At 36.4% G+C, this 25,104-nt stretch overlaps 1 protein-coding gene across 7 annotated transcripts in view; it reads right to left on the reverse strand.

Moving 5' to 3' along the window:
- Nucleotides 1-25,104, reverse strand: part of LOC133521469 (syntaxin-1A) — a 74,394-nt gene that overhangs the window by 21,267 nt on the left and 28,023 nt on the right. For 6 of the 7 annotated variants that reach the window (XM_061856444.1, XM_061856446.1, XM_061856443.1 and 3 more), the window contains exon 3: nt 5,284-5,383. In XM_061856444.1, coding sequence (XP_061712428.1) covers nt 5,284-5,383 — 100 coding nt within the window. Of the gene's footprint in view, nt 1-5,283; nt 5,384-24,375; nt 24,496-25,104 lie in introns of those variants that run through there. The other variant, XM_061856449.1, reaches the window with a different exon arrangement.

Here is a 25,104-nt window from a genome sequence, read left to right on the forward strand (position 1 = left end):
AATCCCTAGTGTAAGGCGCAATCTAGTCAATCAGTGCTTCTAAATAACATGTTGCAGGTAGTGAGACGCTATGGAGTGTGATTTGTAACTTTAATGTATTTGAGCCCGGTCCATGTTGTTCATCCAAATGCGAATATAAGTTGTTTATTTTAGTGTAATTTCATAAATTATAAGTGTTCTTACGTATTGCTCATATCTATTTTTTTTCTAATTGTAACTTTGATATATTTCATATTGTAGGTAATATCTTGTGTCACATGTGCTTTTGTATCTAGTGTGTACTTTGTAATCATATATACAGTTTCTATTTGCGAGTTCCTGTAATTGGCTCTGTATTACTATCTTAAAAGTTTAATGTATTTTTTTGCTGTTGGAATTTATTGTATAAATAAATAAATAACAATATATTTGGCCAATTTGACCGTCACTATCTTTACAGTTAGCGTATAAACGATGAGCGGATTGAAAACTCTGACAAAACAAAAGCCACTAACGCAACAATAAACCATCAGGTATAGAAAGCGTTCACGAGAAGTAACATTGTTGTTTCAGGACATTTTCCCACAGTACGGGGTTGAGCTGGAAGTTAGCATGTGCCTAAACATTTACAGATACCCATCTATGAAATTGAATTGCTATTTTCGTAGTAAAATGATCGAACGGTTGACGTAAACCTAATAGTTTTCTATACCCTTGCGTTGCACAATGGTTACATGCGAGTTTACTACTTTACCGAAAAATGTGTCACTTTCACTAAGCATTCTACGTAATAGTAGTGAGTACTATTAAATCATAATTTATTTGAAAAGAATACCTTGAATTGAAAGACAGGTAGTCTATAAAAAAATAAGAATTTAAGTCTGAAAGGATCTTATGAATTTGGGCTTGTCATAAATAAAAGTAAGAATAGTCAAAATATAAGCTATTTATAAATCATTATCTCATATTTTGTCTATTCTTACTTTTATTTATGACAAGCTCATAAAAGAGTATCAATTGGCTCTTACTTGTCACTGGTTCCCGCCATTTTGAATTGTTATAAAAAAGCAGGTAAGCAAACAAGCGGCCAGTTCGAATACGGACAAGTTAACACTGAAGACATTTATTATAAACTGGTTGTTATAATCTTATAATATAATAAGTTAAAATATTGGTACAAGTATTCGTTTTCATCATCAACCCGGTGCGATATTATACTATGAGGTGAAAATGGGGTGAAAGGCAAAGACTTGTATCAAAAACAAATATTTCAAAATAAAAATAAAATCAGTAATTAATAACTGTTGTAAGTAATTGTATAACATCAATAACTGTCAAACATCTCCAAGAGATATTAATCGCCCTTTTATAAATGGAAATAAATATCCACCCTCCCACGCACCCAACTGCCCTATTAATAGAATAATGGACGACATTCGTTTAATAATAACTATTAATATTCTGTACTTTCAGTAGAAATATAATGTAACCTAATTCCAAGAATATGCGATAGCGTGCTATTAAAGTCCATTCATTAGTAAACTTAAAAGGGTGGTAAACGGATCCCTTAGTCAGTACTTAGAACTGAAAATTCAATCCCAATTATATTTTATATAAATTGCGTTTGTGGGAACGTTCAAAAACCTTGGCCTCTAAGAGAAAGCAAGTACGTGGAGTTAATCAGATAGCGATATTGATTTGATACGTAAAATGCATAATGGAGAATGAGGCCGCTTATTAAGTATAAGCGTGTAAAAAGTTATCGTCAGCTTGTTCGATATAACGACAGGCAACGATGGCTTGTTCGAGGCAATTTAGGTCGGGTCAATTGGTGATCGTGACACTGCTGGAGGGACCGCGCTATTGTCGCGAAGTGCGCTCCAACGATTTCACACCTTCATTAATGTGTCGGAAAGGCTAGTACATACACCTAACATTTTTTTACTGACCAGCGGCCAAGCCGAAAATAATTTGTGATATTTTTTTCTTATTTGGAATAGGCATTAAATTATTTGTTGGCCATTGACCACTTCTCTGTCATTAGCCACCTAGTTTAATAGTAATTACGGTGATTTTAGGAGAGTTCCTGAAGTTAGCCCAGTCACAACATGAGTAAGATTTAACCAAGAAAATTTGCGAAAGTCTTCTAACTTTAGTTTTTTTTTTTTCAAGATTGCAAACAATTAAACTGAAATTACCTACTACATGTAAACGTGAATAACTTTAAAACTTCCGAGCAATGCGTCAAATTTATGTGCGAAAGTCAAAGTTATTGCCTACTAAGTTTAGGTGAGAAAATTCAAAGGCAGGTAAGCGTTGCCAGCGCGTTACGAACTTACTTGGGACCACTAACCGAAGATTCGTCTCGGAGTGACCAATATAAGTATAATGTCCGATTTCGCATAAACGTTTGGTACTTGAGATCACGCTTAGGGTGGTTCGCGTTGGTAACCATGAGAATAAAAGCCCTTAACAAGGAGAGGTGGGCGCAAGGGCGTGGGGGTGATCGTCCTCACCGCCGCGGGGCTTTCGTTAATTCCAGCTAATCTTGCGTCAGAATCAGCCCCAACAAAACCTTCACTCATTAGTCATAAAACGAGTACAAATACAAGAGCGTTAAATTTGGCTAAGTTTATCGTCAACCGTAAAACAGGAGAATTCGTATTTAACCAACAAAATTAGATTAGGACTTAACTTCGTGATATGGGTCAAGGGATATCACATCATAAAGGTAGGGTTTTAAATGACAATACAAGGGATGTTTTATTCATATGGAACCCGGGTAAGATTTAGATATCTATTTTTATCTACACAATACGAGTTACGCCTATATTAATATTGTGCCCAACGTTTCTTTCTGGACGTTACCAAGTTTATTCAGACACTTCAGGCTTAAAGTAAATCGGGTGCTTATAGTACAAAATACTAATATTATATAATATAATAAAAACAAGTTAGAGGGCACCACAACCAATACACCTACGGAGTTGGATAAAAATAGTCACGCAAATTACCCAGTTACAGATTAACAAAATAAAAACGATACTTTTTATATTACCTACTCTGAAAGTAATCCCCTACGGGGGTTAAATGGGGAGTAGAAGTTTGTATGGGAGTGCAATTAACAAATACTGCCGGCCGTCGTCAAAAGCTCGTTCCATTGTACATGCTATGTGAATTAGTTGCTACATAAACATAAATATACGTATACGCAACATACGCTAATGTGCTACGGGTACGGAGCGTACGCGTAGAGCATGAATGGCCGTTTTATTTAGTTTGATTCGGTAATCGGCATGTGGTTTGAGTCAGCGATGCGTCATCGGTGAGCTGCCTTCGCCAGCTCCGACGCCGAGACGCCGCCCCCGCCTTCTTCTCGTATATATGTTTAATGCTCTTCCAAATTGTCTAGTATTGATCTGAAAACTTAGTCACAGTCACAGTATAATACCACAGACCAAGTAGAAATTATACCTACTGTACAAGTCAAATATCACAAATAATCTAGTTTGAAAACGCGACGAAACATTAAAATGTCTTTGGAACAAATGAAATTGAAAATAATGAGTCAAATGTGTGGCTGCTTGGATTATTTTTGTGACGTCAAATTCCTAGCCACAACCAGACAACATGCCCTTTGTCTACGAGTATGACAGCTACATCTCGTTTACTAGCCGCCGTATTATCGTGACAGCCACAAAATCTCGAAATGACTATTACATTCAATGTTTGTAGTTTGCAATATAACTATAACCTAAAGTTTTATGTGTATTCTGATATATAGTTTTTATTTTATTGTGTATATATCTTAGTCGTCTGACCTTACGTAGATTTACCGCCGTAGTGTGTCAATAGAGGCATTAGCATATGTAATTATAGTAGCGTTACACGAACTCTTTCGTTGCATGACACAATCTACACATTTCATTTTTTTTATATTGTGATCATTGTAAGTTTAGTACATATCGTAAACAAGGTACTAACATAGCACACTGTTATTTGTTAAAAAAAGCTTGTAAAATAAAATCTTTGTTCAAATTTAAAGAAGACTGTCGATATTTCCAATTCAGCATGATGTCAAACATAATAAACATATTCTAACATATATATAATATAAATATTATTGAGGACTAGGCTTCAAGACTAGATCTCAGATCAGATCTAGAGAAAGTAATTATTGGAAATTTTACTCTAGTTTCATCCTTCAAACTGATCAATAAGGACAGTTAATGGAGTCTAGCCAAATATTCCATGGAATGGCACGATCCCGCAAACTCCCACGTCCTCCCACGGCGGCAGACAGACGAACGCCCCCGCACTGCAAATGCCACCAACTTCGACATTCAATCTATCCCGATCAACTAACTTGGACCACCTACGTCGAGACGTCGCGTCGACAGAATACCCATATACATAGAAAAATATTTAATTTTGAAACTTTCAAGTCTTTTATCGTCATCCTAAATGAGTGGGAAGAGTTTCTCTTTTCGTCTGCATCCTTTGTTGTTATTCACCGAACTTATTTTTAAAATTCTTGTTTCATTATTTATGATCAAAATATTACAGACACTCAACTTTGTAAGCAGATCTGGTAAAAATAGATACTAAAGGATTTATTAGCGATTAATTTTCTCTCGTAAAAACAAAACCATTACAAATAATATCTTCAATTTCCCGACGGGCATCGTATACTAAACATAGATATTTCGCAAATAGTCTAAGATAAGTATAATCAGCGTACTCAGTTGGCCCCGAACGTTTACTTTATTTTGATAAGTATCCGAAATAGAAGAAGTGGTTTATATCGTGTAGTTTTAAAGCAATTAGACATCTGTGCAATAGTATTAGCATTTTAGAGAAAGTTGCACCAAATATGCATGTGTGAAAAGTTTAACAGTTCTCCGTGGGATAACAGCCGCTGCCGCCAGCTTTGAACTACTTTAAAGTTGATCAGCTCGTTGGTAGTGTGCGTGGTGTAACTCGCCCTGTAGGGCTAAGATGGTCGGCTCTTTCTTACGATGCCTGTCACGTTCTAACAAGTATGTAAGTGCGAAAGTGACAGGCATAGTGACAAGCGATAAAAATGGAACCATGCTGCCACTGCTGGTCTATTCAAAGAGGTTTACGTTTACCTGCTCTGTTTATATTATAATAAGTCCTATTTTCCGAAGCGTTTAACTCAAAGACCACTCTAAACAGTACCGTTTGCAGTATGTGCAGAATGTTTTTTTTCTTTTGGTTGAAGTTTGCGTAAATATACCAAGTCTATACTGATTATTTTACAAAAGTAATATGTATACGTACTTTCATCTGATTGCGGTGCTGATAGGATGGCGCTGTGCTTCTTCTTTACCTCTTCCACGTTTGCTTGAATCTTGTCTATCATCTCCCGTATCTCTTCCACCTGTCAACAAACACGTATTTTAAATAAAACACATTTTATAGTTAACCTTATACTCACGGAAATGTTTAAATAATAGTTTATTTTTCATACAAGCTTTCAGACTAACTTTCGTCTTCAACTACAAGGTCAAATACACCGAGTCCAAATTCAATGAAGTCAGCCTTGTTTGAAAGGCTCTATGACCAGTTGGCTACTTTCGGCCTCCATCATGAGATCAGGCAGACATCGAGATAGCTAAACTATATAAAATCTTGTATACTAGCTTTTGAACCCTTTACTGCACGTCACGTCATACAACATTTTTGATAGCTGTCAATATAGTTTAAGATTATAATTGACATATATGACAGCGTATGCGGCGGTTAAGGGCCACCCCACAATAGCGTCTGCTGAGCGCCGGCGTCTATTCAACTCTATGGCTGCTGCTCGACGCAACGTTTGTGGAACTGCGCTCTTGACGCCATTTTTAGGGTTTCGTACTAAAAGGGTATAACGGGACCCTATTACCAAGACACCGCTGTCCCTCCGTCTGTCTGTCTGTCTGTCTGTCTGTATGTCAATATGTCCGTCTGTCATCAGGCTGTATCTCATGAGCCGTGATAGTTAGACAGTTGAAATTTTCACAGATGATGTATTTCTGTTGCCGCTATAACAACAAATACTAAAAAGTAGGAAACCCTCGGTGGGCGAGTCCGACTCGCACTTGTCCGGTTTTTCATAGCGCTGACTAGACGACAACGCTCAAACGACGCTAGTGTACGAGGTGATCTTAAAGCTTAAGGGCCACCCCACACACGCTAGTGTGGGGTGGATCTAACAATTATCATAACACCACCGGCAGCCAAAATTAGTCTCTGCACGCTTTGAAAAAAGACACAGAAGGCAAATTTGTTTTTTTTTTTTTTTCTTATTGTAATGCATGCATATATATTTGTAATTTACTTTTACTTGTTATCAATCAAGTAAAAGTATTTTGTTAATTAAGATGCGTTAAAATCGGCTTCATTAAATTTTATTAACAACGTCCCTGAATTATGTTTTACCATTGAAAACTTGTGCTCTTACAGTGCGCTAAAAATTGAAACTGGGTCAGCGAATTTATGTACAAACGTTTTCTGTAGCATTGAATCAAACCCGGGTGTTCCAATCACTATATGAACCTGGATGATTTGGGCCAGTCGAAAGTTCAGGCGGAGTACTAGTGCGCTTTCCGATGTTGTTGCGATGGATTTTGAGTGGATCAACTGCGAATATCAATGTCGTCAATGAGATTATAATTAAGACGTATGTTTACGAAGTAATAATTTATGCGCTGAAATGTACATGTCCATAAAGATATCATAGAGATTGAGAATAAAAACATGTAAACAAACATACAATTCAAACTGACTGTTGTCAATGATCTCAATTGAAGTACCATTGGTGCAATTTCAATAGATGTGTCAATAATTTATAACAGCGTTCTTATAGGTAAAATATAAGACAAATTCGTGCTTCAATTTTGATAGGTAAACGAGATGGCACTGTACAGCTCCATACATTTTGCGGTAACTCTGATAGCAATCAATTCGCTTTGATGTCAGTCTTTACATTAAAAAAAAAAATTAAATAATACCGCAAATACTCAGCCTTACTCAACGATTATGAGTTTGCGGTGCTCGCGGTTGAGACTGGTCAGCCGACATGAAAGCATTCATGAGGGCATTGTAGGCGCAGCTGGTCGACACAACAGGGGACCCCACCCCAGGACTGGCGCGTACCTCTCTCAACGTATCTCCCTTGCGATACAGAGAGGTAACGCCGCCAATGTCATGGGGTCCATGCCGCAGGCCGATTTATTGGACGGGAGTTCTCTATGTAATTGGGTTTATTATTATTTTGTGGGTATAGTACATTGTGGGAGAGGCCGGAAAACCGCTCAAAGCGAGTAGCGTTTCCGGCCGAGGCATTAGTACTTTTCACAGCTCCAGTACAGCAGCTTCACGGTTTACTCTGTCAAATTATGGAATTCTTTACCATCTTCTCTTCGACAGTGTGAATCTGTCGCATCGCTAACGGCGAATTTAAAAAAAGTTATGGCTTTCGGACGAAACTTAAAGGATGTGTGCGGTATTTTAGTTTTTGTATATATGTAATATATATTATATAAAATATATATGTATTTAGTTGAATATATGTGTATATAATTGTTGTAGGTCATATACCATTGCATGTATATTGTAGGTTGAAATAAATACCTTTTCTAATTTTTTTTTTTTTGCGCTACTTTGTACAGTACGGATGTCTACCGTCTCCAATTCTCCCTCAAGTGCTCAAAGGTTAACTGAAAGAGATCCCTTAAAGGTATAAGTTCGCCTTTGTACTAATGATGAGTGTTTTATTTTCTGTTTTGTTTTCATTTCTATACAATAAAGAGTTTTACTACTACTGCTACTACAATGATCACGAATGACAGAAGGTGATAACAATGAAACATTGTAGTAGTGGTGATTCAGGTGCTACAGCTATTCCCTACTTTCCAGCTTGGTTTTAGACCATCTATTGCCACATTTCCGAACAGTGGCGTGAAAAGTATATTTTTATTTTTCCTTTGTTATTTTCGATACTTAATTAAATTTTTCGGTTTAACTAGTTTTTATTTCATAATAGTATTATTCAATTTAGTTAGTTTTATTTAATTTTATTGTAATGATGTAAATTGTATTATAAATATAATAAATAATTGTTCAGTAACTTTTCAAAAAAAAAAAAATCAATAAGAAGCAATTGTCAATGACGTATCGAAACAACCAATCGATTGCTTCAATGGCGCCTGTCAACCTGTTCAATCAGACAATCACGTGACTCCGTTCGACAACTGCTTTCGGTGTCGGAAACGGTCAATAGTAATTGAATTGTCAATCTCGCGAAATGTACAATTATAACTGATCGTATCGCTGTTTTTACACTAGTTCGCCTGAAAATATGACGCCCGCTAGCCCGTTCTCGTGCATACGATGAAAACGCGATGAACGAAGTTAATTACTTATCGAGCTCAAAGGTTTTTTAATGTAGATGGGGTTTGGTACGGTCTTTTATCTTTCATCCCAGCATATACTACGACGACTTAGGTGGTCGGAGATATCTGATGATATGTAAAAATTGGAAATTGGCATTGAGCCATATCAAATATTACGAACCAGTTTTCTGCCTGTGCATAGTTTATTGGTTTTAATAATAAGCGTAATTAAAAGCGCTATAAGATTACGTGTTTCATTGTAGGTTGGAATATATCTGACTATAGTTGTGTAAAAACTATATAAATACGAGTATGTGATATTTACTGATACTTGACAATATTAAAAATGTAATTCGAAAGCAATACAATGTGAAAATCTCGGGACACCCAAGTTTTTTACCGAAAGGTTAATACTCTATACGAAAAGCCTGAGTTAAAGATGTTAAAAAGAGTATTAAGGTGAAGCCATCATGATACCATCATACCATCTGAAGCCGTATTGATATATTGTGTAAAGTAAAACTTTTATTTATGGGATGACCGTTGGCGACTTTATGTATGTTATTAAGCAGTTGCGTGGTGCATACAACTCGATCCTAGCACGTAAGCATGCTATTGTTTAGCAGCAGACCACTGAAACTATTGAACATAATAACTAAAATTAACATGTATGACGCGGGCTTTACGCTGTTTGCGGGCATTCTGTTTATAGTTTTTGCATTATGGGTGTTTAATAATAAGTGTTCAGTGAACAGCAATTATAATTGCACACATTGGTATTAAAACACACAATTCATATTGGCACATTAAAGCAGTGCGACCGTTGGCAAGCACTCGATATCCAGTTATAACACTCATTACGCTAAATGCTGCGAAATTCCACGAGTCAACTAGTGGGGGGGCTCAATTTAGCATTAAATTTGGTTGCAAACGGTGCCTGGCAACATGCCAAATACAGGAGCTGACGAAAGGAGCCTAAGCCATGTCGGAACAATGTATGTAAAAGTCATTGAACACTTTAGCACATTCTCATTGTTAATTTTTTTAAATGAAAACTAGAATACGATAGAAACTAAATCCACATCTCTTCTCCGCTCCTCTGGTATACAACAAATACCATTGGTTGACTCCAGCACGTCTCCTCTCATCTCCGCTACAGAGGAAAGGTACCCTAAGAACTCCTCTAATTGACGATGCTATCAATTGCGTGTAACCTTCGACCCACAAGATTCAACACAGAGGAATCATTTCGTACAACGAACATTGGAAATCTTATCTTATAAAACAGTATTTATTCGTATTCATGTTATCAATGTGCACTCACAAAGTCCCAAGGCTCAAATCAAAACAATCATTGATTGAGTAGGTAAGTACTGACATAAATTCATCAAAGTAGGAACAAGCCGATTTAAATTGATAATTTATTTTGCCAATTTGTCAAACAAACAGTCTGAGTCCGTGAAACTTAGTTCACGGTCGCTTTGTATTAGGTACGTATTGCGTATTGTTCGGAATTCTCTACGTTAGGGAACTTTGCTTTTAATTTAAGTATATTTCACTTAAAAAGAGCAACAGTTGTTTAGTATCTGAAGTTCTGCGGCAAAGCGAAGCCTATTTTAAGGCTTTAGTTTAGGTACCTACAAGACAAGACAAGACAAGACAAAGCATTTATTGCAATCATATTAAGTACACAAAATTACATAATATGTACCCTGCAAGGGCGCAGCAGTCTTATAGCTAAATACTATACTTATACTAAACTTGACCGAGTTTAGCTGGTAGCGAAACGGTTGCACAGATAATTCCGATGTAAGTAGTATAATGAAATTAACTAACAGTTCATGATAATGGATATTTCAGACTTGTTGGACGGCTAATAACACCAGCGTAGTGTACTTAACGATTTTCTGCAGTAAACGTAATAAAATCTAATTTAAGTACTTACATCCAATTCCGGAATTTTCGATATTCAGTGGTCTCAATTCAAAATTTGTCATGGAAATGACCATGACTCAAATAATACAGAGCTAAAGTTCCGAGAAGTCAATTACAGATCTGGCAATTTATATAATCAATGTGGTAGAATTTTTAGGGTATAATTTTTTGCAACGGTGATAAAGATGTCTGAGCATAAAAATACCGGTTCAAATCATGCATTGTCTATGCAAGAAATAAATTAGCGAGACGATAGCTACTACTCTAATATTAATTTACAAGAAATCTTAGAATGACAGGGCACGAAAATCAAGAATATCCTGCTTCACCTACTCTTACTTACACAAGTAAATAAGAAAATTACGTTCCAAGTTAACGCAATTTGGCCCAAGTGTCCTACGTGTAGCACTTGTGCTCCCAAACATGCGATCTTATCTTTTTCCCTTAATTTTCCTCGTGCGCCTGTTCTTATCCTACTATGGGCGAACGGCGTTTGATTTTAGCAGTCTACATTTTTTATTAGTGTCATTTTGTATAGTCAGAGTTTTATTCAGATTTTAGGATAGGTTATTATTATCAACATCAACACAGAACATGAGGATATCGTAAACCAAAATTAGTCGTGCGATTTATTTCACAATCTGAATCAGCCAATAAAAATTGTGACACATAAGTTAAGTCATCTAATATGAGTCCTTAGAAGTGGTATGTCAGTTAAATAAAGGCGGAAGTAGGTCATTAGCTTATTCGCCGCCAATTTCTTAGAGATTCCCAGTTCTATTGTATTTTCAATGCTGATTCACGCTTATATCTCTGGAATTTACTTACTAAAGTCTTACGTCGGTGTGTTTCAAGGTGTGTAAGAGTTTAGATCTGATGATTATAAGCACGCGACTCGTCATATTATTTGGCGCCTCTCGCACTGTCAGAAGGCCCTGATCATAAGCTCAGTTTGCGTCAGTCATGGATAAGCAGGCTTTTATTTACTAAATGGGTTATCTTTTGTTTATTGGATCTTTTAAGTTATTAATCTGACGCAGAGTATACATTCCTGTTGATAAGTCGGTTCTGCGCGTGATTCACCAATTAATGAGATTACTGCGATAGTCGCTATCGGACGCCGCGCGATAACCTCGGCGCTATTGTTCCCAGTGCGAGAGCGTCATGCAGCATCAATAGCATTTTATATTGAGTTTTACTATACGGCTTTCGAAACCCGGCCAACTGAGAAGCTAATCAACTTATCATGTTCGACTGCCGATAAAATACTGAAGTCTGCAACTATGAAAGGGGGCGATGAACCCACTTAGCGCAAAACAGAGTTAGCAAGAGTTAGCCCAAAACAAATGGAGTTCTAAGAACGGCAGTAAACATCAGCGCTCCTAGCAACTCCATCCGTATCATATACAATATTGGAAACAACACCGTTATTAGTCTGTCTGTTTGCAACTCGCACATATGTTAATACTAGAAGAAATCGATGTTTAGAAACAGCTTTTGAAATGGAGTCGTTTCTGAACAAGTTGATCGCAATAAGGAACCGCTGAAACAATTTCATTGGAAAGATTGAACCTGTGTTTCATGCTAGCACTTTATTCGCATTAGGAGGATAAACACCCGATCCAATATCCGGTTTAGAAGCCCGGGAGTTGGTACGCATTGAAAGTTCCTTTGCGCCCAATAAGTTTTCTTTTGTAAGCTTGCATTTTTTGTACCAATTTTAGATTTAAACGATATTCGTGATTACTATGAAAAAATTAACGCTAACTGAAATAATCCAACAAATCTAAACTTATATTTTTATTTAGACAAAATATACAGTGTGTTCGTAGCCAGTGGACAAAGCCGAAATGTACATATGCATTAGGGTATTTAAAACCAGTGTACAAAGTATCATAACAACCGCTGTAGCGGTTTCGAAGAAATTAACAAATTACCATTTTTTTACTTTGGAGCAGCCTGTATGTGTTAGTAGCTCCTAAGGTTATATCCTCAAAGAATACCTTCTTCGACCTTTTTGATTATCTTTTTTTTATTTATGACCAGGGGTCGGACAAAAAGTGCGAATGACGTCAAACCACTTATAGGATGATTTCAAATAGTATTTTTGATTTTCATAAACAATTATCACGTATCATTCCGCTACCTAAAGGTTGTCTGGATGAGATCGCTTTTTAGCGATAAGACCGCCTGTTGTTTACCTCTTCTTTATGTGTTGTATTATTTGTACTGTTTCTGTATTGAGGTGTGCAATAAAGTATATTTGTATTGTATTGTATTGTATCATTTATCAATCTCTTTATTAAACGATATCGCCACTTGAAATGAGTAAGTACGTTTTTGACTGACACATTGTCAATCAGATGAACAGTCAGCGTCAAATACTTCGTAGCAGTCAAAGTGGCCAAATAGTTTGGTACACCATACTAAATATATGGTGTACCGAACTATTTGGCTACTTTGACTGCTACGAAGTATTTGACGCTGACTGAACAATAAATTGACTTCGTTATTGTTTAGCTATTGTATCCTCACGATTATATTTAGCTAAAATTTATATTTACTAATATATAAGAAAACGCTCTAAAATGTCATCTTTACTCGAATATTGTGGCAATTTTCCGTTTTTGGAGGTACGTGACAAACACGTATACTGCTAATCTTACCTACTGTTCCCACTTTTGACTATTAAACCTATTTATCTGAGGATCCCACAGACTTGTTCTAACTAATTTCAAATAATTATACCTTATGGTAACAAGTTTCGTGAAATTTATTTTATTCACTACATCACCCTACCACCTGTATTATTAATTCCATGGATTTATTTACGATTATTTTGTTACTTCATTAATACTACTTTGTTACTACATGTCACATGGAAGTTTAAATACAAACTCAAACATCATCCTGTGTGCAAGATTAAGTACGTCATTTTTACGTCATCCGCACTTTTTGTCCGACCCCTGTTTATGACACTAATAAGCTTCTGACTTTTGAAAAATGTCATCATTATCAAATATTTCGAACAAATTGTCAAAAACACTGCCAAAGATTAACACAGTGCGTTTCTTTTTGTTGTCGATTATTGCAAATAACTTTCATCGAAAAAAAAATATTTTTTTATCTTTTGTTCTAATTAAAAAAATATTAACGTCAGAGCATTCCTGAGAAGTAACCCTACGTGGGATTTCAGGGTTTGTCCAATGGCTAAGGTCACCCTGTATATCACGAAAACCTTCACGGGCGATTCTCAGATGGACTTTAGTTGTAATTCTAGATAGGAAAAATGCTGCTACGCGCTACGCCGTAGCACACGTAGCGATTTTTTTTTTCATATGTGCTTTAGGGTAGGGTTCTTAAGAGTGAAGTATATACCACGTGATCGTCCATACAAAAAGAGACAACGTTTTTCCACTTCTAAATATTTTCCATTCTTCATGATTTTTTAGTGTTATTGACACAATGAAAATATACGTTTTCCTTTTTTCCAAATTTGCAAAACAAAAAAGAATAAATAAATAAATAAATAAACTAAACCTATATACCTAGAACATATTATGCTGAAGCGATCGACATCAAAATCAAGATTTAGTTAGTGGACACCGTTTTCTCCCGATTTCACGATTTCTTATAAAATGGCATTAATGTAATTTGTACTGTAATCATATGTTGTGAAATAAATAAATCTAATTTAATCTAATAGAATTTCTTATAAAAAACACAGTCGAGGATCTCTGGTGTAGATCCTCGACTGATGTATTTTTTGTTTTTTGTAAACATTTGTTCAGAAGACACTAGTGACATATTACGTCAAAACGATGTTATCTTATTTACTTGAGTGTATCTAATCAGAGTTAAAACTGATAAAGAACAAGTCCACAACAAGCAATGCATTACCCAATGTTCAATGGAATTACCGGCGGGTATTTACGCCTAGCTGTTTTAAATTGGTGCTTCGTTGTCTAGGGATATTATCGAGCAATTATATTGAGAAATATTCCACTTCTACATAAAACGAAATAAAATAGAATAAAGGGCGGATCACGCCAAAACTTACTTTGGTTCAAAGCGTTACGAGTCGTGTCAGCGGTTTAAGTACGATGCGTTACTTCTTTAAACGACTTTATTACGTGTTCTAAATCTAATTAAGTCAGGAAATGTTCTTACTATTAATGAGTTGCGAAATGTATGATAATGATTTATGTAACGATATTTTCAAAGCTCACTCGTGAGCTCAAGCACATCATTAGCCTTTTCATAGCGTCTTAACTTTAATTAAGTACGACGTAAAACGATGAGAGACGACAACATCCTGTAATCAAAAACATTAACATTTTGCTTTAAACAGAGCTTCGTTATCTCGCGTCGTTTTTTAACACACGTAGACGCTTCGCCGAAATCAACCGAAACGAAAAGCATATTTTAATTTCAGCAGCCATTATTTCGCTTCGTAGAAATTTCGAGAATTTTCCGGTGTATTGTGAACGTGTTTTAAATAAATATACCATAAGTCTTCGTTTATGTGCGCCGTGCGGATCCCGGGCGCGTCAAAGGTTTGTTAACATCACTAAAAAACCTTGTATCCCGTCAAGGAAAACCCCTGGGAAAACGGGAATTAGATGAGGGCGTGGTTAGTGTCTGTTATAAAATAGGAAAATTCTTGAAATGATTCCTTGACTGCTCGCTCGACTGATTCTTGGAGTAAATGAAAAAAATATTTTCATTAAATACCTTACAAGTATGAAAGCGAAAAACAGAAATAAGAGTTAGTTAATTATTTCTTTAAAATATTACAATTGAACTAATCAACCCGTTGTATGTTTGTAGTATTTCAAAACTAATAAGTAGCTGGCATATTGACTCTTCCAAATACTCGTACTTAGTTATAAATAGGAGTATATTATTCGCCGGGACTGACCATACTGTACAAAAACAAGTTTGTTCAGTATTGACTCAGCAAGTCAGACCATAATGAATTACTGACGTAAACACATGAATGGTTAACTCTCAACAGTTTACAGCAATTTTCGCGCAATAATTGGCAATAAAGCAACGTACAACGTGAACACTACTGAGCAGTGCGTGGGAACCGACTCTGCGTATAATGCACTCTGATGCCTAGTCAAAGATATAGCAGATATAGGTCACGTTGTATAGACGTAAGAAAATAGACAAAGGAAATGCCGAGCTGGCGTTTCGTCTATATAAAAACTGATATTCAGCGAGAGAGGAACCGAACCTCCAAAACATGTAAGTAAATAATTCGTCATAATGTCATAATATCAGACTATAGACAGAATGAAATGATTTTCTATGCTGGTGAGATTTGTTCGTTTTATTATACGATTTTGGGGATTAGTTTATAAATTGTTATAAAACGAACATTTACAAACAAAACAAAAGAAGTGAAGATTGAAAATATACATGATTATATGTATGTATGTATGTATATATATATATATATAGGTTCTATCAATCAGTCCCCCGGGTCACATCCTAATTCCGGAACCCAGTCAAGAAAACAAGTTTGAAGATAATAAAGATGTGAAAGAAAATTCTCTTCTTAGTCAAATATAACTAACATTATTGCGTAATGTAAATTTTAATGGAATAGACAGTGGCAAACTCCCTAAAATCAACGTTTTGGCATGAACGGAGCTCTAGTTGACATTTCCTTAAACAGAGCGGCCTCGGTCCTCAACCAAGCGAGCACCTCGACTTTGTAATTAACCTGTTCTGCAACGCTTGGGACTAATCTTCATGGAACTTTGATGCCATTCCTTATCTAGCTCGAAAGAGTCGCGAGGCTGAAAAAAAACAGTATACGCGTGCTCTCTGATTATGCACAGCTGTTACGGACTTTGAGGTGAAGTTACATTGGATGGCCGGAGAATTCCCCTCGCCAGCGCTCCCGCAACCAATGGGAATACATGGCCTTTACATTTCAGTGGGCTGTCCTCGCCCCGCGTAAGCTCTATTCAAAGCTCCATCCAGTGTTCGTGGCGTACGCTCATATGCTGTGGGCCCATTTGAGCCCCGGTTTTGTAAGTTAAAGTATTTAAATACCTGAAAGTTTGGTTGAATGTTAACTTCCAGTGTAGCAAATTATCCCTCTGCTCGCGTCGTCGAACCCTTTACTGGGAAGTGGGAACATGCAAAAATGATCTGTGAGTCCCTTTTAAGTCTAACGAGTTTTCATTGCTCAGGTCCAGCTTTATAAATATCCCAAAATAATGATGACTGTGCGATCAGTTCTCTCTCTCAACACCTATTACATTAAAATGCATGTGACATATCAGAGAAATAATAATACTTACCTAATTAAAGGTAATAATATGAAAGGTATTCGTTTGTTCACCCCGCTGCAAAAGCACATGGCCGCTTTATGAATAAATTCCATTCATAATGTTTCCATGTAATTTTGCAGCTCTATAATATCTCTTTAAAGGATTGGCAATGCGCAAATTTTTTTGGCGTCTAAAGAAATATAACCAGATCGAGATTGCTCGAATGGGGACACTACAGTAAGGCCACGTTAGCACATCTCACATAATAACATGTAAATGAACTGCACTATTATGTTTTTTTTTTTTTTTTAATCTTTATTTAACGAGCTGAATACCCGCCACGCCGTGAATATTTATGTCGCAAAGTAGTTGTGGATTAAATGAAAACGCAAACGCATGGCGTATTCGTGGCACGAAAGGAAACCGACGTGAAGTGTTTGGGGTTAGGGGATCGCGCATACGGAATTACGTTGACGCGACGACTGTCTACTACATCTTTAGCGTAAGAGGACTTAATAGTACAGAAACCGGACTATGATAAGTTGAATTCTTGCCAGTATTCAAATTATAGGGGTTCGCCTTTGCAGGCCTAAATATCCTGAACAAGTGTATGAAATGAAAAGCAACGTACGGCTACGGGGTGTATTTGCAGCACAACAAGAAAAGGCGTGTAGTGTTCGGGGTTAGGGAATCGCTACGCGACGGAGTCTACAGTACCGCTGTCACTGGCAATGTTATAATGCATCTGCATTATAACAAGTATTATAATACGCCTGTTAGTCTTAATAGGCGTATTATAATTTTAATTATAAAATATGAATCTGATCTGGATTAGATAGGGATCGGATCTGTCAGTGTCAAAAATGACGTTTTTGGTTGAAGAAATGTGTAACTAGTTATAAGTACCGCCTTCGCCTGGGCTCGGGAAAAGGGGGAAACCCTTGGAAATACCGGCTGGACGTTGCGAGGGATGACATGCGTGCCAATGGTCTTACTAGACAGGATCCCGAACATCGTGCGAAGTGGAGGAAGAAAAAGTAGGAAAACATACCCTGGGCCCCCAAAGCAATAGCAGAGGATGCAATCGGGATAAACGCTAAAATGAAAGAGAGACACAAATCATATTTAGACATACAGAGGGACAGAGGTAAAAGTACATAATTAACCAGTACTTTTTTGAGTCCTTTAGAGCTGCAAAATTTAAGGTTCTGGCCTGTCCTTAGCTATCGTTTTGTCTTAGGTTCATCTTTGCATAGTCGTCACCTATAATAGGAGTAACAAAAAATGCTAATAATTAGCTACTTTGAGTTTTGTTACATTACAGTTGATATATACCTGTTATTGCACTAGTTCGCGTACCAGTGCATACTCTGGTTTACATTGGGTATACACTATCAAGTTATGTATATTTGTAGAAGGTACCACCGTTTAATTGTAAATTAATGAATGGATAATATTAAAAACAGCAAATTCCAGTGTTATCAAAAGCGATAACATATACGCTACAAAAACTCGGAGTGCTGTGTTACGTAGGTCGCCTTCTGCCATGTTATTTTTCTGTGACAATATACACATCTCGTAGATCATCCATCATGTAAAAGGAATAGTGCTTATGTCATTGAAACCGCTCGGAGACTTGTGACTTTCAAGGCTTGACTAATACGGATAAACTCATAATGGATTTTTTTTTCTTATATTTTTATAATAATTATCAATCCTATAATGAACCCAAATTGATTTATTGCCTTATTTTTAAAGAATTTTAAATGATAAGTGTTAAAATAAAAGTAACATTTACAAGTATATATGATGTATACTTTGGAAAACTATAGTACAAACTAAGTCTCTCCGTCTAAGACAACTTTGCACCAAATGTGATAATACAAAGTGTGTCAGTGTCATTATACACTTCATAGTATCATATAAATTTGGCGTTTATGATAACACTTCCAAACTTTATTATTGCAAAGTCCATGCAGATTTACTTTGGTACGACTCTACATCCTAACTAGGCCCATACTCATTACATCTCATTATGACGCAATTATTCGTAATTGAGAACCCAATCATACTCGATATAATTACGCATATTTGTTTGTTATTAAATCTAGAAAGCAAGTCCACATTTAATAATTTTACTATGATTGTGTGTGCATGAAAAGAATGTAATTATCGCTACGTTTTTATTCTTCATAGAAATGAATTCTTGCCTTGGCAAGAGCCAACGGCAGCGCGGCGTAATGTAATCAGTTGATTTCGCCCAGCTAGTTTCGCTGTACGATACGAGTTTTATATTCCTACATTTTCAGTATTACATTGTTAAATGGTGCCGTTAACCAAATTTTTGTCACTATTTTGCACCTAATTGACTAGCATCTAAGTAAAAATCGGGCTGTTAATCATTAACGTTTGGAAGCTAATACAAATCGACTAATACTTAATAACTACACGATGGCCCAGCGTAGGCCAGTCCAAGGGACGCATTTATGCGTTAGAGGGAGCAAGTGATATTGCTGTCTCATTTAACCGCATAGCTGCGTCCCTTAGACTGGCCTACGCTGGGCCATCGTGTAGAGGAGCCCTAACATACTATACATTTGGTGGACTGGATAAACACGAATTGTTAGTTTTTTTCTCTCCGTGATATCAATTACAAAAACATTTCGCGTAATAACACTCGCGATGTTTCGATAATATTGTACAATTCTCCTTATAACTGTATGTTTTTAGGAAATCAACTGCCATCTAACTTTCTACTTCAACTTAGAGTGAGAAACTAGGTCTGGTTGTAGGGATTGCAATCCGGTCCGGCGGATCCGGTAATCCGGCCGGATCCGGCACTTTTCAGGAGCTACCGGATCCGGTAAAAATCACCGGATCCGGACCGGATCCGGTATAATAAAAAAAACGCCTAAATACAGCACGCGCTGTGCGTTTCAGATGAAGAAAAGGCAACGGATACGAGTTATGAAGTTGAACAGAACAAAACGAATGAAAAAGTTTAAATTTAGTAAGATAAAAATATATTTATTATGACGATGACTGGGAACAGAAGAGGATTTCTTCTTCTTTCATGTTGGTGGCACGATATGACGATTACATAAATACTGTAATAGAAGGAAAAATGAAAGGATGGAGATGCCATGGAAGGCATTTGTAATTTATGTTAAAGAGAAGGTTAATGTCGTGTCATAATGTTGTGATAGGAGATTAACCGACTACAGTTGGGCTCATCAATATGTGTGAATGAAGAATATATGATAATATTGATAATCTTTAGTTTTCTCCGATATATGTATATATATGATAAAATATAGATTCATTTCTATTCAAATTTAAGAGAGAATCTTTTGTCTTTACAATTTCATCCAATCTTATGCAATTTCCTTCATCTCCTGGTACATGCTACTCTACGTCCAGCCAATTCTTTATTTGATTTATGTAACTTTCCCTTTCCGCGATGGTTTTCAATCCTACATTCTATTATTTTTCGCATGAGATCGTCGTGTCGTGTATTGTTCCTTATAATTTGACCAATATACTTTTCCATAAATTAAAAAAAAGTACATTTTTTTAAGTCATACAGTCTACTACTTTTTCGGACAAATAAATTAGAGCAAGATAATACTAGAGCGCATTTAATATCATAATTGGTTAAAAGTAATAAATAATAGCAAGCGTAGGAGTTGAAAATAGAGTTCCGGTTACTCTGGTTATAATATTAGCGGAAAATCGTTGAGCATTAGACTTTTTGTTTGCCGCGATATCTATTGTCGTAGCAGTCCTGAGAGTTCCGCTACTCGATGCTAGATGTCGACTACGTAAATAATAAGCGTTTTGGTACCAAAACTGATGTATGGAGGGTACAATCTATGTAATTCTTATTTCTCTATGCTAGAATGGATGTCAACGTTAGAGTTTGTGAGGAAAGAGAAGAGTCGTGGAAAGTATGGGGCCCAATAAATTCCACGACTCTTCTCTTTCCGAACAGACTCTACAAAGAATTCAATCAAAGAACAGTTACGAAAACTTGTCCTTTCAAGGAGCTCCAATTCCCATCCCACATCCCATCATCAGGCTTTGGAAACTAAGCAAATTTATAATTGTTAACGAAAATTTGAGCACTTTTGAATGGATAATATAATAAATTACCGATTTAAAAATTTTGTTTTCTAAGTGATATTGACATTGTGACACTTTTTACTACCAAGTTCTATTTTATTGTTAAGAAGTTATTTATTAACCTCAAATTATAGATTTAGAAATACGTATTACGCAAAAAACTAGAAAAATATGTCATTTAATTAACTTTTATATCCCTATACCAAACCGGATCCGGTCCGGCCGGATCCGGCCGGACTACGGCCAAAATCCGGCCGGATCCGGCCGGATTGAAAACCAATCCGGTTTGCAATCCCTATCTGGTTGGTTTTACTCCAGTTTTCTTAAAAGTATTGGTATCAAATGTTATTTTGTCCCCTACGAGAAGCCGTTGGTACGAGCTAAATTTGAACGCTCGACCTAAAGGCTGAAAATTGCACGCAGAAGCCACTTAACCATCGAGATCATTACGGTTACCATGAGTAGACACTATACCAACTCATTGTAGCCGTGCTTGTGATCAATGCTGCATAGCAAGTCGTTTAAAGTTAACAAGGCCTACAATACAAGAACAAGCACCGTCCTTTGCATAGATTGGAACGATACAGCGAAGGCCTGTCGCGAGGCAAGACAGGTTGACTGAAGAGGAGGGTACGGCTAGGTTGTTACAAACTTTACAAAGTTGCATATGTGCCGGTGAAACTGGGTTGAACTGTACCCGAAATTTTGGCAAGCTTATCTAATTGATTCTATTATACTCATTGATTCGTCCGTATGTCTTCAATTTTAATTATAACGTGACGTAGATAGCTATCTGTTGCTGCATGTATAAGTATAATTATTGATATATGCTGGTATACGCACAATTTTATTTTTAAACTCTCGCTTTACTTTTAGTTTGTAATTTCAGGATTAGTTAATTCATATTTGGCAGGTTAATCTCCGATAGAGTTTACTCAAATAGGCACAATTATGTTCATGATAAGTTGCAGTGGTGCATTTGTTTTATATGCAGTGGGCAATCGTTTCATTACTTAGCGTAACTAGTTAACTTTGCTTGGTGAAAGTTCTTAATGTAAATCCTAGTCCGCAGCTCAAGCACGAATTGCAAACAATATGTAAACAAAATCTACAAGTTAGAGAGGATTATAGTGTGTTTACACGCTGTTTCACGAGAATAAATCAGTTTTACAACCTGGGTCCGGAAATTTCATGGCGAATTTTGATACGAGAAAGGCGGACGTTGAATTCTATCGACTTTTCTTACATGTCATATTACAATTTGCCATGAAAATTCCGGGCTCGCTTATATAATAACAACACGGGTATACACGACACACGTATGAGGAAGTTAAGTAATGTATGTTTAAACAAGGATTTGATGGATGTGAATAATTGGAATGAAATGTTTGTCACGAAATAATCACAAGGCAATACTTCACAAAAGATAACAATTTCTATATCCCAAAAAAACAGTAAGACGAATCACGGGGTATCTGTAGTCGAGAAGGAAAACTTTCTTTTGTGCTCAAGTTTCGGCACTTACAAAATTTTCGCCACGAAACTTTCAACTGTTTCGGAACAAAAACAACAAAGCCCTTACTTTTTATGAATGAATCAATCAATACTTCGATATACAAATAAAACTTTTATAGTAGATACTTTGTAACAGTTTTTACGGTCTGTAACAGATATTGTTAAAATAAATGGAGGGAAAACGGCATGTATGATCATCCATCTACCACTAATTGAGGGCCACGTATTGTTTGAATGTCGCAATAGAATCTGGCTCGCCACCCCCGCTGACAACCCCACCCATTTTGCTCATTTATTATGTCCCCCATTCACACACCACCAAGCAGATTTATGAAAAGGAACGCTTCTCAAAGGACGTATAAAATATTTCACTAGAAAATAATTTTCTTTTATGTACATTGCTAAAAATGAATCTGATAATAATAATTGTCAACTTTGAAAAATGAGTTAGCGAGAAGCTGAATCACGAAAAACCTTAATGGATCGCCTCGATCGGAGTTTTGAGTGCCTATTTAAATATAACAAGTAACCGATATCAACATCAGTCAGCCAAAATTCTTGCGGCCACACTCATTAATCAGATAGAACGGCGGGACGGAAACAGTCCCTTATTGCTTTTATTCTGTTTTTAAAACATCGAAACGACACAAGCTCGGCACGCGTATGCGGCTGAATTAGATGTAAAAATGTATAAAGAACTTAGTGGACGAGCTCTCGTAATACATCGCTAACGAACAATAAACATGTTGTCCAACATAACAACGGTGAAACAATAGCGAGCAACAAGCAGCAACTTTTATAGTGCCGTGTGGCATGCAGCCGAGCCGATATTCACGGATTGCAAAAACATTTGTTTACTGCGGGTATCTATCGGGGGCTCTCGATAGTTCCTGTTTCCTGTCCGCGGGCTTTGTTGCCAAGTAAAACGTAACGTACGAGTAACACACCCCTCAAAAGCGTTGATGGGACACTATTTTACGTTCTGGCCTTACAACAACTGACTTAGCAATTTCAAGCGAGCGAGGTGCATAGAAAGTAAGTTACGCACACGCTAGCGAATATGAGTGTCAAACTGGTGGCAGCCGTACTGGAGTTGAATTAAAATTTGTTGTGATAGATCTCATATAAATAATAACCGCGAATGCGCAGTATAAACATTTATATTCCAACGAGGCCCAATTCGTTAAATTACAATCAATATGAATCCAAAGCGGAAGTTTGTTGGATTTTGCGGATCCACGTCGCGTAAGGGGATTACTAGTTGCGACCTAAATGTCCGAATGCCGTGCGGCTATTGAGCTGTCTCGTTGTTTATAACAGAGAGCTTCAAAAACATTTCTGCTCAATTTATTGCTTATATTATGTGCTGTTTTTATAAATATGTTTAGTTGTTGCTAAACATATTTATAAAACTATAACGATTAACATTTGTCCAGAACAGATATTGAGGTTTTAGTTCTTTAACTTCATTTTAGGCTTCTTTTGAGTTTCAACGAACTTAATAATATGTAAGTATGTAGTTAATAAAATATAATATACCTATTACATATACCATATAATAGATTAAATCTCCTTCACCATGTACACTTAATGGAAATTGGAAACGCACACGATCAGCAAGAAATGTATAAGATTCCAGTCGGAAAATTAATAAGGGTTATCTTTACAATCGAAGAAAATTCGGTACGAGCAAGACAATTTTAGTAATTAAGTAATCATATGGAAAACTAAATCTTGTCATTAAATCAGCAATATTCCTGCCAAAGAAACACTAACACTAATGTAATTATAAAAAGTGACATAACTCCTTTGGTGTCCTTCTCCTATCTACCTATATTTTGGTAAACCGTGATACGACAGTGTCTTCAAAGTTAATAAATCCATTATATGTATAAAGTAACAAAAAGTCGAAAAAAAGGCAGTAGAAACTAGTTAACTCATAAAAGGCACAGAACTTGGGCACAAGAGCCTTTGTGGCTGCATGTAGAGCATGCATTGCGCCTGACATGCTATCTTATACATATCTTCTCTAAGTTATTATCCATGTCTTAACGTATAAAGCCCTGCACTGAACAGATGTTAGAATGAAAGCGGCACATTGTTAATAATACAACTTGGTTATGGTTACATACATTGTTTACAAATTTTGAGAACTCGGCAATGCTACGAGCATCGCTCTTGCCAGGTTGCATCATCCAACGTATAAATGTAGAAAATAAATTCTGACGTTCAGGATTTTCAGTCTGAAAAAGAAAACAAAAAGAAAAGAACGGACGTCGCTGAAAGATAATATGTGGTATAGTTCAATGAAGTGTATCCTTATTGTAACGCTTACTGAATATCACGCTTAGGTTCCATGTAGACATATTATCGTACTTCAGAAAATGAGATCTAACATTTAAAGTTATTTACGGAAGTAAATAGAGGCAGGTTTTATTACTTATCACTTTTATTACTGTTAATGTTAGTTTTAAAATGTAACTTAAAAAGTTTTTGGCAAACATTTCATGTTTGATACAGACTATTATCGCTGCCTGCACTTTTCTTTCCAGTCCGAAGGCCACTAATACTCATCGAGACAATTGTAACAAATCAAACACAATTAGTTTACGTTGTTTTATCACAGAGTTCCCATGGCCACCACCTGTCACCATCATCAGATGAACTCTATGTCATCATAATATTGCATTGTCATCCGATTTACATATGCATGCAAAATTTCAGCTCAATCGGAAATCGGGAAGTGGGTCAAACTTAGCTTCCAAGATTCTCACACTAACTAACTAACATACATACTGTCAGGGGAAGTTAAATAAAAGCTTGTAAAATGTTCGCAGAGACGAAGGCTAGATTCAGTGTAA

Source organism: Cydia pomonella, chromosome 9, assembly GCF_033807575.1.
Source record: "Cydia pomonella isolate Wapato2018A chromosome 9, ilCydPomo1, whole genome shotgun sequence".
Classification (NCBI taxonomy): Eukaryota; Metazoa; Arthropoda; class Insecta; order Lepidoptera; family Tortricidae; genus Cydia; species Cydia pomonella.